At 43.3% G+C, this 17,515-nt stretch overlaps 1 protein-coding gene across 6 annotated transcripts in view; it reads right to left on the bottom strand.

Annotated features, from left to right (window-relative positions):
* alpha-PheRS (phenylalanine--tRNA ligase alpha subunit) overlaps positions 1-9,731 on the bottom strand; it is a 165,337-nt gene extending 155,606 nt beyond the window's left edge. For all 6 annotated transcript variants that reach the window (XM_067138100.2, XM_067138103.2, XM_067138104.2 and 3 more), the window contains exon 1: positions 9,316-9,731. In XM_067138100.2, the coding sequence (XP_066994201.2) occupies positions 9,316-9,468 (153 nt within the window). In that variant the 5' untranslated portion in view covers positions 9,469-9,731. The remainder of the gene's footprint in view (positions 1-9,315) is intronic.
* Between the last annotated feature and the right edge of the window lie 7,784 nt (positions 9,732-17,515).

The raw sequence follows: 17,515 nt of genomic DNA, 5'->3' as shown, positions 1-17,515 counted from the left end.
AGAATTATACCTGAAAAAGAAATTAAAGCATTTCATTTTTAGGTATAACTCTGTTAAGTTACCATACGTGTGCGTGCATTTGAAATGGGACCACATGTCGGGTATTGAGATAAAGGTACTGTTGTGTTCCATAATATGTAACTAATATCATGTAATTGAATTGATGCCTCCGAAAGAAATCAAGGCCTTAAATTAGCATGTAATGTTACAACCTAAGATTTCACAACTTTTCAGTAGAACCGTTTAAAAAATTTAGTTACTCTGTGACACAAATAACTTCTAAACTATTTAGAAGTTACGCTAGCATTTACATTTTCATGTTCACAAGTTTCAGACATAGAATTTTTTAAACAAAAATTACCAACAGTTATTTACAGTCTAATTTTTTCGTGGAGATATATCTATCGATGCTAAGTCTCTGAGGTTTTATGACTTGCAGAAGGCCCCCATGACAACTAACTGCAACACCACTGCACTTTACAAAAATTATCACATACCTTAATGATCGTTAAACACAGCCTGCATAAGACAGGAATATCAGTTATTCATGCTGAAGCCTGCGTTTTGGGCATATTATATGCCCTTTCACCGTCTGGTCCCGATGTCCTGCCTCTCCACAGTAGCTGCAAGTGGGTCGAGACCTCTTCTTTGGGGAGAATTTTCTCGGAGTTGGTGGTTTTCTCTTCTGAGCCTTACTTGTATTTTGAGGCATTACACTTTTTAAAGAAGAAGATGGTGTAATCATTGGCAGAAGAGGAGAAACAGAAGCCAGCTCCGTAAGATTTTCACTTGAGGTGGTTGGTGGCGGTGTTGTTGGAGCAGGGAAAGATGTTACAGCAGGACATAGTATGTCTTTTTTATCTTCTGATATGCAGGGACTATTTTGTTTTTCATGGAGATACATCTGTCTATCGATGCTAATTCCTTGAGGTTTGATTACTTGCGGAAGGTCACTGAAGCCGAAACTAGTACCTCATGTGAACGATATGCGATTCTTTCACGTTAATAAACATCTTTGTATTGAATAGGAGGAACCCTCTTCATTTCAAATATTGTAATCCCACTTCAATACGGATCATGAAATTTCTAAATACTAATGACACTGAAGCCAGGCGGTAGATCTTCTGGAAGGATGGTGTAGGGTACTTCATTAGAAACTATGGATTTCTTTGTCACCAGGGTGCTCTTTCATATACACAAAGTGATGTATCTGGGTTATTTGTGGAATGTTCTTCATTCCAGCATAGAACTTGTTTTGCCAGTCATAAGTAGGAATTGTTACATTTCTGGAGTCTGTACCAACAGCAAGAGGAATAATAGAGCTAGAAACCTGACAACTTTTACGGGCAACATTAATTACATCTTCAATAATTTCACTTTCATTTTTTTTCGGAATGCTCCCTTGAAACAACCAAAATACAAATCAGGTTGAAATTTCGTGTGTCCCACAGGCAAAAAAGAAATTTTTCAACTGCTGTTCTTTCCTGTCATAAGTCTCCATATGAGGTATCTCATTAAGGTATTTTTATTTTGTCCAACACAGTTATCAGCATGGAATTCTAAATGCTCCTCACCTACTCAAAAATTTTCCAAGAGATGATATACAAGAGATAAGACAGTATTTACTCCTTTACCCGCAATACAAGCTTCTAGAATAATGTACACAACAAATTTGTTAAGTGGTTCACACAGCCTGTAGCCTGTAAGAAAGAAAAAGGGTCCAACTGGTTGCAGATCGTATGGTAAGTGCCCCTATTGGGCAAAATCAAAATTATAATGCACTGTGCCTTTGTTTTTGTGTTACAGCTATGTGGCCAAAGAGACAATGGAGTTTCCAGTTGTCAAATCCCTTGTCTACAATTGTCTATGGTGTTTTTATAAGCAGTCAGCTCTGCTAAAACGTAATTAAGATGTTGTATAGCCTTCTCCATCAGATTTCTTTTTTCCTCCTCATCCATAATTGACAGTTTCCTTATTACAGTTTAATTGCTTCTACAAGTCATACAAAGATCAGTCTTCGGTTTCCGAACTACTATGTTACTACAAAAGGTACACCAGATGGGATACCAGGACGTGAGTGATACAGGAATTCTCTCTAATGATTTACAACTGTCACGGTATGTACTTTTTTGACATGCTGGTTGGGAGAAGCATGAGACCACTTCTTCATTTTGTAGGGATCCGGCCTGGCATGACAAGTGCATTATATTCACTGAAATTATTCATTAGGTCATCCGCAATGTTTACGATCATCAAAACAAATAGATTTTATCTGAGAAGTCTTTAATACGTTTTGGTGAATTTTTAGGCTCCACCCCTTCTTTCTTGAATTGTTCCTTTAATTTCCTTAGCCTCTTAGAGCCAAAAGCAAATACAAATTGAAAGAATGACTGACATACCTCCTGCCCTCTGAAGTGATAAATTGTGTTAGTTTCTTTCCTGTCATAATTTTTTGCTTAGTAGCTGTTGTCATTGGCTGGTTTCGTACTAATGCATTCATCGCACACTTCTCCACAGTATGAAATACACTGAAAGACTGCACTGGTATCAGAAATGTTTGGAGCACAAAGGATGTTTATGAAACCTATTACCTTTATTAAAAGTGCCCAACTAGTGTTTATTTATCATAAGATAAGATATCCAAGTCATCATATCTTATGCTTGTGCAGCTATGAGCGCAAGAGAGTAAGTATGTGGAGCCTCGCTTACGATGCGAAAAGTGGTCCCTTTTCTTAGTATTAAATAAACCTCATGTTTTAACAGTGATTATTGTCAGAGGGCTTTTAAATTCACGCAGTGAGTAGATGACGGTCTAAGCAATACATAGGTATCAAAAATGAAAATTTGACATTTTATTCTCTTGAGTGGTTTTTTTACAATTATTTTGTGAACTGTTGACCGAGAAGTGGTCCCTTTTCTTACGCATGCACACATATGTTTTCATTTTCAGGTAGTTTATAAATTTACCCTATGTATTCAACATTAGTTTTAGCAGACTGAAGAACCTAACAGTTATAAAAAGACTCAGTCAAAGCTGAAAGAGGATGGCTTCAGGTATCACAGAATAAAAATTTGGACAAAGTGAGAACCTACAGGATGGATGAACTAAAGAATGTCAGGTGTGCTGTGTGATCGCCACGTAAAGCCAATGGTGAAAGGAAAAATATATGAAACCATAGTACACCCAGCAATGAAACATGGAGGTAAGAACGGCACAGGAGAACATGCTTAATGTATCCAAAATTAAAAAGCTTAGAAGGATGCGTGCAATCACAAAAGTGGACAGAATAAGGAATGAGGTATAGTCTGCGCACCTTTTAGCGATATTACTTTGTACGGGGGTGAGGAGTAACGAGGGAGCTCTCCCGGTTCCAGTTATACTGCCAACTGAATGGAAATGAAATCTGAATTGAACCGATAATATGATCGATCGATATGAATTTTCTCAGCATTTCTTATCTTATGCCAACAACCGTGTCACACATACATTATTTAACGTTATATAACATTTCTTGATGCGAATCTTGTTCCTAGCATGAATTCTATAGTTTGGCTTTGCTGTGTAAACAACAACAGTACTAGTACGTAAAGTGTACGCCAGATGTCGCACAGCGATGCATAAGCGATTCATAGTTTGTGTTTCAAAGGTTGCCAATACGAATCTCAAAAATAACCGAGGTCGACCGATTCAGCACTAGGGTGTGCATGTATCACTAAAAGGTGCGCGTACTATACCGTAATAAGAGGAACTTCAAAGTTAGTAAAAGCATCAAGGAAGATCCTGGAAAGAAGAATGCAGAGTAATGGACATGTGAGATAAAAAGGATATGCCTACATGTGAAGACTGCTGGAGATGAAGATCACACAAGAAAAACCCAGAGGAAGACTAAAATGGCAGGGGATAGACTGTTATCTAAGGAGGATATGAACTAAAAGCAGCTAACAGAGGCGTGTATACATGACTGAGCCAAGTGGAAAAAATTGCCACGAACATAGAAGCGATAAGATGGAAAAAAGATGTATAAAGAAGAAGAGTACACAATACCTATTCTATCATTTCTTTTCTCACTTTTTTGTTAATGACAAATGTAAACCTAAGTTCAAGAAGATTATTAAGAATATTGCTTGAAAACTAGTGTTTGGTACCAAATAAATTTTGAAGACAAGGTAGCCATTCATAGCAGCTATGATCTCTATTTCATTTTTAAATCCTTCATCCTTTTATAAACCCCTTTAGCAAGATGTTCATCTTTCTTAGCAATGTTGATCACCTTGAAGAATGAAATGGCTGCCTTATCAGAATGTTTGTTTTGTCACTTATTGTTGCTAAGAAGCTAATTTTGATTTATATTCTTCTTCTTCCTTCGCTTGTCCTACATCTGTGAGATCGCGGGTGGGAACTATGTCGCACATAAGGCTGTTGCCATGTTTTACGGCTAGATGCCCTTCCTGACGCCAACCCTATATGGAGGGATGTAATGTGTTTTTGTGGTGGTGGGTAGTGTAGTGTGTTGTTTGAATATGAAGAGGAAAGTGTTTTGACAAACACAAACACCCAATCCCCGGGCCAGAAGAATTAATAAAACGTGATTAAAATCCCCGACCCGGTCGAGAATTGAACCTGGTACCCTCTGAACCGAAGGCCTCATCGCTGACCATTCAGCCAATGAGACGGACAATTTTTTTTTTTACGTTCCTTGAGCATAAGTTCCCTAATTTCACTTTTGGATAGAATTTCAGAATTATATTGACTACAGTGGAAGGCTGCCAGGCCGAGGCGTGCTCGGTTCCCCCGGAAGGACATGGGTTCGAATCCCCGTCAGGAAGTCGTAAAATTTAAAAAACAAGATTTCCACTTCCGGAGGTGCATATGGCCCTGAGGTTCACTCAGCCTACATCAAAAATGAGTACCAGGTTAATTCCTGGGGACAAAGGCGGCCGGGCGTAGAGCTAACCACTCTACCCCCATCACGTGCCGAGGTTAACAATGGTGGACGCCTTTACCTTCCAATCCTCCAAGGGCCTTCATTGCCTGTATGGAGGTGATTTTGCTTTGCTTTTTACAGTGGAAGGCAAACGGCATTCGACATTAACTCTACTTTTTTTTTTTTTTAATGCACAGATGTTGAGGCATAACAATACTTGCCAGTGACTAGTACTCCTTTCTTGACTCACTGTGAAAATCATACGTTATGAATTTCATTATGGTCCATATTGACAATAGATCACTATCAAAGGGTAGAGAAAGGTCCACCTATTCAATACCACTAATTGAATTGGTATTAAATAGGTGGACCCTTCTTTACCCTTTCATATCGCTGTGAAAAGTCAAGTTTTGGTCTTCTTACGAGCACTACATTTTTCACTTTCTGCAAATGTCATCACACAGGCCCTATATACCCATTCTAAATCAATATAATAACGTGAGCAGAGTCACAGCCTATACTTTTTTTCTTTTAATTTCATTTCACAGAGTCTGTGATCAAATTCTCAACGTAATTAATCGACGTGAAAGGGAACCTCAGCTGCATCTTATTTTAAATGCCAGGGGATTCATGTTGTCTGTTTTGAACACTCCTATCATAGTCGAATGGTCCAATAGGAATGCAAGTTGATTACTGTAAAGTATAGGGTGTCAACTGTTCGGCGCTCAACCAAATGGAAAGAGTTAATAAAGTTAAAATAATAGAGCTCTATTTATACAACAGTGCATGCGTCGGCAATTCTTACTTAACTGACAATACACAGCCTCCTAGATCTTAATGGCTGCAAAGTTTAAAAGTAAACAAAAACATCTCACTCAGTGTTCCCAACATGGGGCTTCTGTACAGTTTATTTTGAAACAATCCTCATTGTAAGATGATCAAGGAGAGAAAAGTAGAAATGTTTAATTATTTCATTCATCATCTCAATAAATATAGCCTAAGCATGTTATATTACAAATGAAGAGTCATTCCAATAGTTATATTCCTAAGTGTAAGGCCTAATTATACAAGAAACAATTATTCGACCACAATTTTTGAATAAGTTCTCCTGGCAACTGTGTCTTGACATACCGGTACTGATTCACCTTTGGCACCACCTTCTCTTGCACATGCAACGTACATTCATAGGCTCTTTGCAAACATACTACTGACGTGTACTGCAGTGCATTTTGGTTTTGCTATGTTTACAAGCTAATCATCTCTGAGTCACTTTTAATACCAGTACCAATCTCAGTAGGTGCAACCAACAGTCCCTGTTCTCTGCCTTGATGCTGCCTATTCACTTTCTACCTCAGCTGGCTCCTGCTTGCTGTGTATTCTTATTTCCTTGCTGCTGAATGACCAGGAAATTGTTTCTTAGTGCTGTATGTACCCTATCAAAAACGGAAGTACTCAAAGCATACTATGTACACTATCTGATCAAAAGTGTCCAAACATCCCTCTGTACCTGTAAACTATTGCCTCAACGTCACTACGACCACCAAAGCAATAGAAAGAAACCAAGGGCTCAACGTTGTTCAGTGCTAAGAGATACCTGCAAAATAGGTGGAACAAGGGAGCTTAATGACTTTGAAGATAAAATAGTTACTGGTCCCCACATTAGTAAGCAATCAGTTGGGGAAATTCCACCTTTCTAAACTTACCCAAGTTGATTGTCAGGGGCATAATTGTGAAGAGGGAAGACAGCCACAGCAAAAGCACGATTGGGTAAGTTATGTGGTTGACCGACAGGGAGTCAGCAGCACTGAGCAAGGTGGTACAGGAATATCACATGACATCATGTGATACCATCCCACATTAATAGTACACCTAACACCATGACTGTATGCTGGGAGATATGATGGAGGCTCAAGCACTCTCCCATAAATCATATCTTTTACCAGTGAATGCTAAGTGCAGCAGGAAGAAGAGTCTGCCATTCCAACACCTGGCAGATAGTCACCCCGCAGAGTTCAAGTTGTAGTAAAGGCTAAGGATGGGCTCACCCCATAATAATGTTCACTACTGGACAGTATATCCAGGAACACTTACAGGGCAGCTTTGAGTACTGGTACATGTCTAGATACTTCTGAGCAGATAGTGTATTCTTTTGTCTTATATTATTATTATTGTTGTTATTATTATTATTATTATTATTATTATTATTATTATTATTATTATTAACAGTAGTTAATCAATTCACAATTTTCAGCTAATTTTGAATATGTGAAATAAATTTCTCACACTGGTCAAAAAAAAAAAATGTAAAATAAAATAACTATAAAAATGAATCCCTAATGAACTCGATGGATGAAGCTGTATGCATAAACGGCTTTGGTGGTGGGGTCATGTGAGGCGAATGGAGGAGGATAGATTACCTAGGAGAATAATGGACTCTGCTATGGAGGGTACGAGAACTAGAGGTACACCAAGACGACGATAGTTAGACACGGTTTCTAACGATTTAAAGATAAGAGGTATAGAACTAAATGAGGCCACAACACTAGTTGAAAATCGAGGATTGTGGCGACGTTTAGTAAATTCACAGAGGCTTGCAGACTGAACGCTGAAAGGCATAACAGTCTACAATGATAATGTACGTATGTATGTAATGAATCCCTAAACACACATAGGCCTACACAGAAGAAAGATCATAAAATAAAGTTTGAATTGAACTGGGAAAGTGGGGGGTAAATACTTCTTTACAGGAAGAGGAATTAGGGGCCAGAATAATTTATCAAGGAGGTTTGGTAAATTTCAATCTTTTTAAATCATTTAAGAGAAGACTAGGTAAACAACTGATAGGGTACCTGCCACCTGGGCAACAGCCCTAAAAGCAGATCAATGGTGATTGATTGATATATATATATCCATCATATACAATATATATAAAATAAATAATATAGAATGAGTAAAAATAAATACAGTAAAGAAATGAATCAATTAAAAAAACCTGGCTTGAAAGACCAAGTGGTGCTAACTTTCCTGGGTTAATTAAGATATGTTCTGTCATTTCTGCTGTCATTTACCTCCTATATGGCATTAATGTTAAAATGATAATCAAGATAAATTTTCTACAGTTGTACAAAAACCAGCTTGTCAACAAGTAATACACAACACTTTGTGGTACAGGGGTCTTTATCGATGACTACCAGGCACTAGCAAGCAAACACAAATACAAACCAAACCCCATGGCCTACCAAGCGAATGCTGCTCAGCCCAAAGGCCTGCAGATTATGAGATGTCCTGTGGTGAACACGACTAATTCTTTTGGCAATTATTCTTGGCTTCCTAGACCGAAAAAGAAATAGAGGTATACACAAATCCAAAGGCCTTAGCTGACATGCAGTATAAAACATACAAATATGTGCCCTGGCATTACAAAAGAACTAGAACATCACTGACATCTACTTAACACCTAGCCTTCAGCTGCAAATATGGCTGTAATGTGAATACTGTTCAGCACTTCCTTTTAATGCTGATACCAAGTGACTCAGAGATGACTAGCATTGTGGTGTACGGGTAGAGTGCCTGCCTCTTACCCGGAGGCCCCGGGTTCGATTCCCGGCCAGGTCAGGAATTTTTACCTAGACCTGAAGGTTGGTCTAGAAAGCCAAGAATAATGGCCGAGAGATTCGTCGTGCTGACCACACGCACCTCGTAATCTGCAGGCCTTCGGGCTGAGCAGCGGTCGCTTGGTAGTCCAAGGCCCTTCAAGGGCTGTAGTGCCACGGGGTTTGGTTTATGTTTCCATAACTGTGCAAATGAGAGGGTTGTTATCCGGGTGCATTTTATTATAACATATTATTAAAGTGATAAAATACTCATTAAATAATAATATGATTTGCATGAAGCACATTTTGTACCCTTAAGCCCTTACGGGAAACTGACAACAAGTTGTCGTGGTAACCTTCGAAACTAGCCATTAAATAGGCCTTGTGTATATCAGTACTATACATACTTGCTAATAATATTGTCCTACAATCAAAATCTGTAACTCAACCACAGAGGTTTTTTATGGTTGACGAAGCTATTAGTTCAGATGTCACGACAACACACACACACACACACACACACACAAAATACAAAACTGTCTAGCAATGATAGAATAATAACCAGTAAGATAAAGTACTTTCTGTCCTTTGAACAAATTGCCAAGCATGTTTTTATCGACTGGCATTTGAACCATTAAATTATAAAACTCATACTATTCGAAATACCCTTGATATACTCAGAGAAAGAACTCTGGAAGATATATCCAATTAAATCCGAGTAGATTATGATCACCATAAATAAACAATACAAAACAGTGGAAAAATCATAACCTCACACATTCGTTCCGGAACCTTACCTCATCATATGCCAACAGGCTCTTCACTGCTCCTACAATTTTCACATGGTCTTCTTTAATTTTTTGAGCAAAATCATACGTGTCGAAACCTCCAACACTCTCCAAATACTGCAGTATCCGGTCATTTAATGACATTTCCTCATTACAACCCATAATCGAATATACAATCCACACCTAACCCCACGTGTTACTAGCCTTTGGCACCTGGCACTACAACAACTGACAGTACCCCAAGGCAAGTAACTTCTAAATTATATAATCCCCGAAGCACTTCAAATTTTCCCTTCACTCATAAGAAAAATCCCTTGAAGAACTAACAGACTTATACCAAATATATTATAAACAATACGGTAAACGATTTCCATATTCTCCTTTAAACTGAGAGGCGTGTTGACTATCGCTGTGAAGAGGAGGCGGTCCTCCTGTTGATTGAATCGGATAATAAGATTACAGCGCTCCTCCGGTGATCTTCGGTACTACCGACGGAGGCAAAGCAGTGACGGAGCTCCAGAGGTTAACCGGCGTGCCGCCTCCTATACGCAGCGTACGCAGCCCCAGCCTGGGGCTACACTGCTACGACGAACCTGGATAAGCTGGAACTAATACAAAACAAATGCATTCGAGCGGCGGCTAGACTCCCGTATGACACACCAATACGCCACCTGCACGCAATTGCGAATGTCAGCTCGATAAGGCAACACATACGAAAACAAACACTCCGAATGTACACGGAGTCATGGGGTAATAAGATCAACCCACTAGTCAGTGGAATAGGACGCTACGAAGTCGATCTATACACCAAATACCCCACGCCGAAGCACATTCTGTTCAGCCACAGGGTAAGAAGGCCGGGAGTCCAAAAACGCAGACCCCCCCTCCTAAGCTGACACCAACTCACTACACCGCTCCAGTTAATATTACGCACACACACCACACTGCAAACACCTGTATATATGTACATCTATGTCTCTTGTCTTATGTTACAGGGAACCAAGCGAGGGAGGATTGATAGAAGAAACACAACGACGAAGGCAACACAGCCAAAATAAGAGACGACACAATTCACCCCCGCCTCCCGCCAGTGACAAGGGAGTGGACAGAAAACCCTCCTGCAGCTATTACTTAATTATTTAATTTACTAATTTTACAGGACATGAGAGCGGAAAAGCGGCCCGCACTCTACCGAGAAACGTATAAATGTATATACGATAACGATGTATGTGTGTATGTATACATGTGTAGTGACAAGTGTGTGCCACCAACACCACAAAAAGAAGAGACGTCATCAGGCGAGAAGAAGAAGAAGCCCCTTACCCCAAGTAAAGCTTGGCTATACTCCCTGTCTCCTTAAAGGGGACTTGGCACCAGGGACCGCTGGCAATGTAGATTGAGTCGATTGCCACGACGGGGAAGCGGGCTACGGGGGCACCCCCCGTAAAAAATATATATATATTCGCAGCAGTAGCTCCGAGTGTAAGGACATAGTGGGCTGTAATTTCAAACTTACGTCCATGAATGTAGGCGCCCTATAAACATCGTTGCCTACATACACAAAAAACGATCTATATAACCGATATTCCATACAATAGTCCGGCTCCATAGCTAAATGGTTAGCGTGCTGGCCTTTGGTCACAGGGATCCCAGGTTCGATTCCCGGCAGGTTCGGGAATTTTAACCATCATTAGTTAATTCCCCTGGCACGGGGGCTGGGTGTATGTGTTGTCTTCATCTCGCGAGCCAAACATATCCTCGGACACTCCGGCACTAAAAGCCATACGCCATTTCATTTCCATACAATACCCCTTTAACAAAGAACTTATAGTCATTCAGAATAATGAATGCATCCTCTCATTTGCTAATACGAAAATTTAATTATCATCGACATATAATTCATACCCCATAGGTTTGTAGATATAAACCCTGTAGATACAACAAACAATATATCGATATAGGTTCACGTGTTTCTCAGAAAAGTACAGGCCCTACCTGTGCAGAACTTGCACAGTATACTTCGTTCATTATTATTATTATTATTATTATTATTATTATTATTATTATTATTATTATTATTATTATTATTATTATTATTATTATTATTATTATTATTATTGAAATATTCCCATTACATTGGCGCTAGAATACGGTAGTTTCAATTTAAATTTGAATTCGCTTTTAATTTCTGGACATACCGTATGTAAAAAAAAAAACGCGAAAGACGTGACCAGAAATATGGGATGATTATTTACGAACTGACGGAGGAGTTCAAGTCTGTAAGTGCTGCGCTGTAAAACATGGCACAAATGAATCGTAAGCTCCGGGTGAAAGTTGCACCTGCAAAGGATATTACTACCACCATCCGAGTTTTCATTCCATCCTTGTTAGGGACGGTGGGCCTCCTAGACGGTAACGCCAACTCTTAGACCAGGGAGATTTTATCGTGTGGAGATGTTCGGTCGAGGTGAGGAGGTTGGCGTCTGTGGCCTATAATAGGAACTGCTTCGGCATTCGCTTAAGTGCCGGAGAATAGAAAACCCCGGAAAATAGTTCTGAGGACTGCCGACCGTGAGGACCAGCCCAGGAGGACATAATTCTGCCCAATAGCGAAGAGGACAAGAACCAAACAGTTGATGGAATCGGTCCCACCAGACGTGAGCTCACCGAGCAAGTGACCGCGTAGTTTGGGTCACATAGCTACAGCTTGCATTCGGAAAATAGTTGGTTTCGAACCCCACTGTCAACAGTGCTGAAGATGGTTTTCCGTGTTTTCCCATTTTCAACCAAGCAAATTATGGGGCTCTGCCTTAATTAAGACTAGAGCCGCTTCCTTTCCACTCCCTAGTCCTTTCCTATCCAATCGTAGTTGCTACTACACGGGCACTTTTTCTTAAGCCCGGAGCTACCTAATGCTGAATCGGTAGACCTCGGTTATCTTCGACATCCATATCGGCAACCTTTGAAACACAAACTATGAATCGCTTATTCATCGCTGTGCGACATCTGGCGTACACTTTGCAAACTAGTACTGTTGTTATAAATAAAATTCAGGAAACTCAATCGTCGAGGACGAGTTCGACAGCCGTAGTGGAAGGACGTGTTCCTCCCGCTCGCTCGCTCTCTCTCTCCTTGCCAGGCGCACTGTACTTTCCCAGTACTAGTCAGGCAGTTGTACTTGTTAGTACATCTTCGAAGGAGCTTTGTCTAAGCTGAGCACTTCTCAGTGCTCGCTTCTCTCTTTCAGGATTTTATTTCAGGATGGCCACGACGAACTTCAGGGACGGTCCCAATGGCATGGCGTTGGCGAAAGGAGTTATCTACAGGGGAGGCCGCTTCTACCCAACGCGGCAATGGATGGAGGACCACCCCGAACCGAAGACACCGCCCTCACCGAAGGAGCAGGACGCGTCGCAGACCGAGGTGGAGACGGAGCCGCACAGGGACGGGTGCGAACCCCCTGCAGGCTTTTTCTTCTCTGAGGGCTACACCGATCCGGAGTACGAGGCGCTGCTCGTCTACTACAGGCCAGGTCGCCCTGTTCATTCCGAACGGGCCCTAGTCCTGGACAGAGTGCGGCGCCCCGTCCAGGGAGGCAGGAGGCTACCGACGACCATGTCCGTGGAGAGCTTCCTACCAGGAGGCCTCATCATAAGGCATCACGACCAGGAGCGGATGCACGACGTGGAGATGGAGCTCTCTACTCTGTTTCAGGTCGTTCGTCTACCTGGGAGGGACGGCGTGCCAGGGACGAACGCCGGCGCCCTCAGGAGGAGTGCTGAGCCGGAGACCAAGGAGGCCATCACCCAGACGTCGAGGAGGTTAAGGCATAGGGCGGTTAACACCGACCTAGTCCAAGCCACCCAGCCGGAGACCACCGACGCCACTACGGAGGTGGAGCATGCCGCCCCCTGGCGCCGTGACTGTGCGACCCAGGCTGAGCGACTCGGAACTGCGAAGTGGACGCAGACCGCTCCTCCAAGGGCCACCTCCTCGAAGTGGTCACAGACCCGGGCCTACCAGGAAGGGCCTGTCACCCGGGCGCATTCTAGGAAGGCGCCCCTGATGGCGGATGGCAGCACAGCAGTGGAAAAGGACGCCCCATGGCGTTCGGAGACTGCTACCCAGGCCCAGCCTGCCATCGTGTCTGTCGAGCTGCAGACCTCGATGTGCGCCCTCCAGGACCGGGAACGCAGTCGAGTGGTAGCACCGACCGACGCCGCCGCCGCCAGCCAGGAGAAGGAAGAAGACGGCGACGCAGCGGAGCCACCAGCCACCCCGGGGTCACCAGGCCGGGAGGAGGGCCACCAGGACGAGGCCTCTTCCCCCGCCGAGAAGAAACCCCAGGGAAGAAGAAGACGACGACGCCGGACCAGGAAGCAGAAGGCGACGCCGGCCCACCACGAGAGGACTGCCCAGCTGCAACGCAGGACTGCTCCCAGGACAGCAGTCAGCCGAGGAGCAAATCAGGAGAGGACCTCAGCAGGTAGCGGCAGTCAGGTGAGAACAGAACGTCCCCCTCAACAGCTCTTGCAGTGTTTCCGCTGTTTGAGGTGGGGCCACCGACAGGTCAGCTGTGGGCTCCAAGTAAGGTGCAACCGTTGTGGTGGTGATCACCATTACACGGCCTGCGCTACACTTAGGGAGGCGCCGGTGTGCGCCAACTGCGGGGGAGCGGGCTTCGGGGGCCCCCCCGAAAAAAAAAACTCAATCGTCAAAAGTTACCAGTGTTTCGCCCAGAGTGCAGCACGGGCTCATCAGTTGGATACCGCACCTTCTCCAAGACACTGGCCGGCTAGCACGTCGGTAGTGACACCACTGCAAGCCATACATGTGATAAGCACAATGCAGTGCCGACGTACTAGGGGAGAATTGCATCTCCACTTGCTATATTGCCCTCCCGGGCTAGCATGACTAAAATATGGCTTCCGATTGAGATAGCTAGAAATAAAATTCAGGAAACTCAATCGTCAAAAGTTACCAGTGTGCGTTGACGTAAGATAATAAATGTTTAGAAAATGTGGGCGAAACACTGGTAACTGGTGTCGTAGGGGAGGAAAGCGGATCTCTGTGGCTCACTGCTATTCCTGAAGCGACGCACTGTTTTTTCCTCGGCCGTGTGACTACTCATCTCTATCTTATCACCGCGCCGAGCCCAAGAAAGCAAAATTGCTCTTTACCTGCGTCGCTCGTTCTGTCCCTCTTGAGCTGACAAACGACGCCATCGCCACGGTCCTCAGTCGATCCGGAGTCTCTTCTACTCTTCGGCTTCTCAACAGCTCCAACTTCCAACCGGCTGCCGATGTCCTGCTTTCCTGCCGCACATCTTCTGAAGTTTCTACTCTTCTGTAACATGGCGCCCGCATCGGTGATTTCGACTACTACGTAGAACCCACTTCGGAGAGTCTTCGTGCACAGCTTCTGGATGACGAACCACCTTTACCTGTCACCACCGCTAGCTATACTGCGAAGTTACCACTTCCCCACCCTTCAACCCCGCCAAACGTGTCCTGCACACCTACTACTACTACTCCTGCCACTGCCATCACCACCTTCGCACATACCTCGTCCGCGTCCCTAGTTACTACGACTATGTCTCATCCCTCCCCTCTCATGACGTCATCTCTTCCTTTCCTTCCCTCCACTCATCTTCCCGCAACTTTGAATACTGTACTTTCAAAATCCACCGAAGGACGTTCATCTCCAACTCCGGCTGAGAACTTGGACACACCACTATCTAATGGCACTTCTACCTACAGCTGCGTAGTCTGTGGTGTGGACCCCAGCATAATACCAGCTACCATCATCCAGGACCTTCGCTGGACAGGGATTCCCGTGCAACGCGTCTTCCGGATATTCAACGAGGATGGTCCAACCTATCTTATACGGATCCATCTGCCTACGCTGGAAGATACAGAACGCCTCATTGCCAACGGAATCAACCTCCATGGCCGACACCATAGAATCGAACCCTCCCACTCACCTCCTCGTACTTCTCCCCATCCCCCACCACATCGTAATCTTCCCCGGTCGACACCACCTGCCTCCCCACCTAGTTTTTCATTTCCCTCTTTTCCACCTCCCCCTAGCTTCTTCACACCCCCACCGTCTTTTGACATCCTTCGCCTCATCCGAACCTCCCTGGTTCACTTCTCCTCCTTCTACCATACCATAGCCCTTCACCTCTTTCCCTCTAACTTAGGCTAAAACCATTACGCTTATTGTCATTGCTATTTGTAGTTATGTCTTGTTATTCTTAATAAAGCATTTCATATAAATCAGCCCAGAGGTCGCCTCCCCCCCACTTCTCCTTATTTCAACACAGCTTCAGCCCTCTCCTTCCTTGCACGCTTCTCCTCATCTCCGTCACCTCTCCTGGCTAGAGAGAGGGTGTAACCCTCTAGGTGGCCCGCCCCACCCCTTCAGGGTGGGGAATGAAAACATTCTCAGACAGACAGTGGTGTCGTAGGGGAGAAAAGCGGATCTCTGTGGCTCACTGCTATTCCTGAAGCGACTCACTGTTTTTTCCTCGGCCGGGTGACTACTCATCTCTATCTTATCAACTCGCCGAGCCCAAGAAAGCAAAATTGGCTGGCACCGCGAAGGAGGTCGGCCTTCCCATCATGCTCTTTGCCTGCGTCGCTCGTTCTGTCCCTCTTGAGCTGACAAACGACACCATCGCCACGGCCCTCAGTCGATCCGGAGTCTCTTCTGCTCTTCGGCTTCTCAACAGCTCCAATTTCCAACCGGCAGGCGTATTCCTTATGCTGTCCGAGAATACGAGATGTAACGTATGCGCAACGCAAGGCACATGGCGAATTGATAAACTTTTGACGGCTGCCACCATATTTGCAGCGTTATCGGTTATTATGGCAGTCACTCTCCTCGTATTATTCCATTGTGCAATTAGCTCTTTAAATTTTCCCGCTATATTGTCATGTGTGGCTGTCCCTTGAATAGAGTATACAGAAGGCAAGCGGACGCCAGATCTGTGTCCTTTATGAAGTGAGCCGTCACAGCTAAATATGAGTCTTGCCTATTAGATGACCATGGCCTTCTCTGGGGCCCGCCTTGTTGCCGCGATGCCTTTGCGCCACTCCATTCTCTTCCCTTCTCTCACTGTATGTACAAGATATACACCCACTTTTTAATTTTTCCTTTCCATTCTTTTCCTCGTAATCCACGGCCAAAGAACTACTAGTATAGCTGATGGCCCACCCACTCCTCGTATGACGAGTGGGAATGTAATAACCGAATTGATTGATTGATTGATTGATTGATTGATTGATTGATTGATTGATTGATTGATTGATTGATTGATTGATTGATTGATTGATTGATTGATTGATTGATTGATTGATGACCATGCATCAACAGTGAAGGAAACTGTGGTCGCTTGTGCGATATCTTGCACAACAATGTCTTTCACTTCCGTATACTTGCGCTGTAATATGTCCTGTGGAAGGAAACACATTTAGGCAAGAAATAACACATATAGATATAAACCTTCATGAACAATGACGCTTCAGATACGAAGAACGTACGTAAACCACAAGTATTTACCAGGACATTGTACGTCGGAAACATATTCAGTTACCTCACGCGACATTTCTCCAGTGGCGAAGCTAGCTATATTACTTGGGGAGTTTAAGAATATTGTTCAAGCTTACCTTAAATTATTTTATAAGGCAAGTGTATGCGGCACTCCTTTCGCTTTGCAAATGTATCAATGACGCGGTCCCTGAAGCTCTGGTTATTTGACAGTTCGTGCAATAGAGATTCTCTATCGCAAGTGTACTTAAAATACATAGTCTACTGTTTGTCACTGAATTGCTCAGGACGGTTTTTAAGCGTTTTAGCGCATTCATACTTCTTTCACTCGGATCATGTTGTCACTGGAAATGTGAGAACTAAATGAACAAACCTGTTGTTTGTTCGTAAACCTTGTCCAGACCATTATCCAACAGATATTTTAGCAGTATTTCTGGAGGTAGATATTTAGCTTCATCAGAGCACACATTCATATGTTCATTTATCAGTTGTTCACTTTCGAAAAAAAAGGTACATCTTCAAGAGTTGTTTGATTGAAGGAAACTTGTGTTGTAAGCCATAATTGATTCTCATCTAATAATTCAGCAAAATGGAAGTTTTCAAAGTCACAGAATCGTATTTCCATCTGTACCACGGTGGTATCAATTATTTCATATGC

The sequence above is a fragment of the Anabrus simplex genome, chromosome 1 (assembly GCF_040414725.1).
Source record: "Anabrus simplex isolate iqAnaSimp1 chromosome 1, ASM4041472v1, whole genome shotgun sequence".
NCBI classification, from domain to species: Eukaryota; Metazoa; Arthropoda; class Insecta; order Orthoptera; family Tettigoniidae; genus Anabrus; species Anabrus simplex.
Note: the sequence above shows the minus strand (reverse complement) of the source record. Positions and strands in the feature narration are given on the sequence as shown.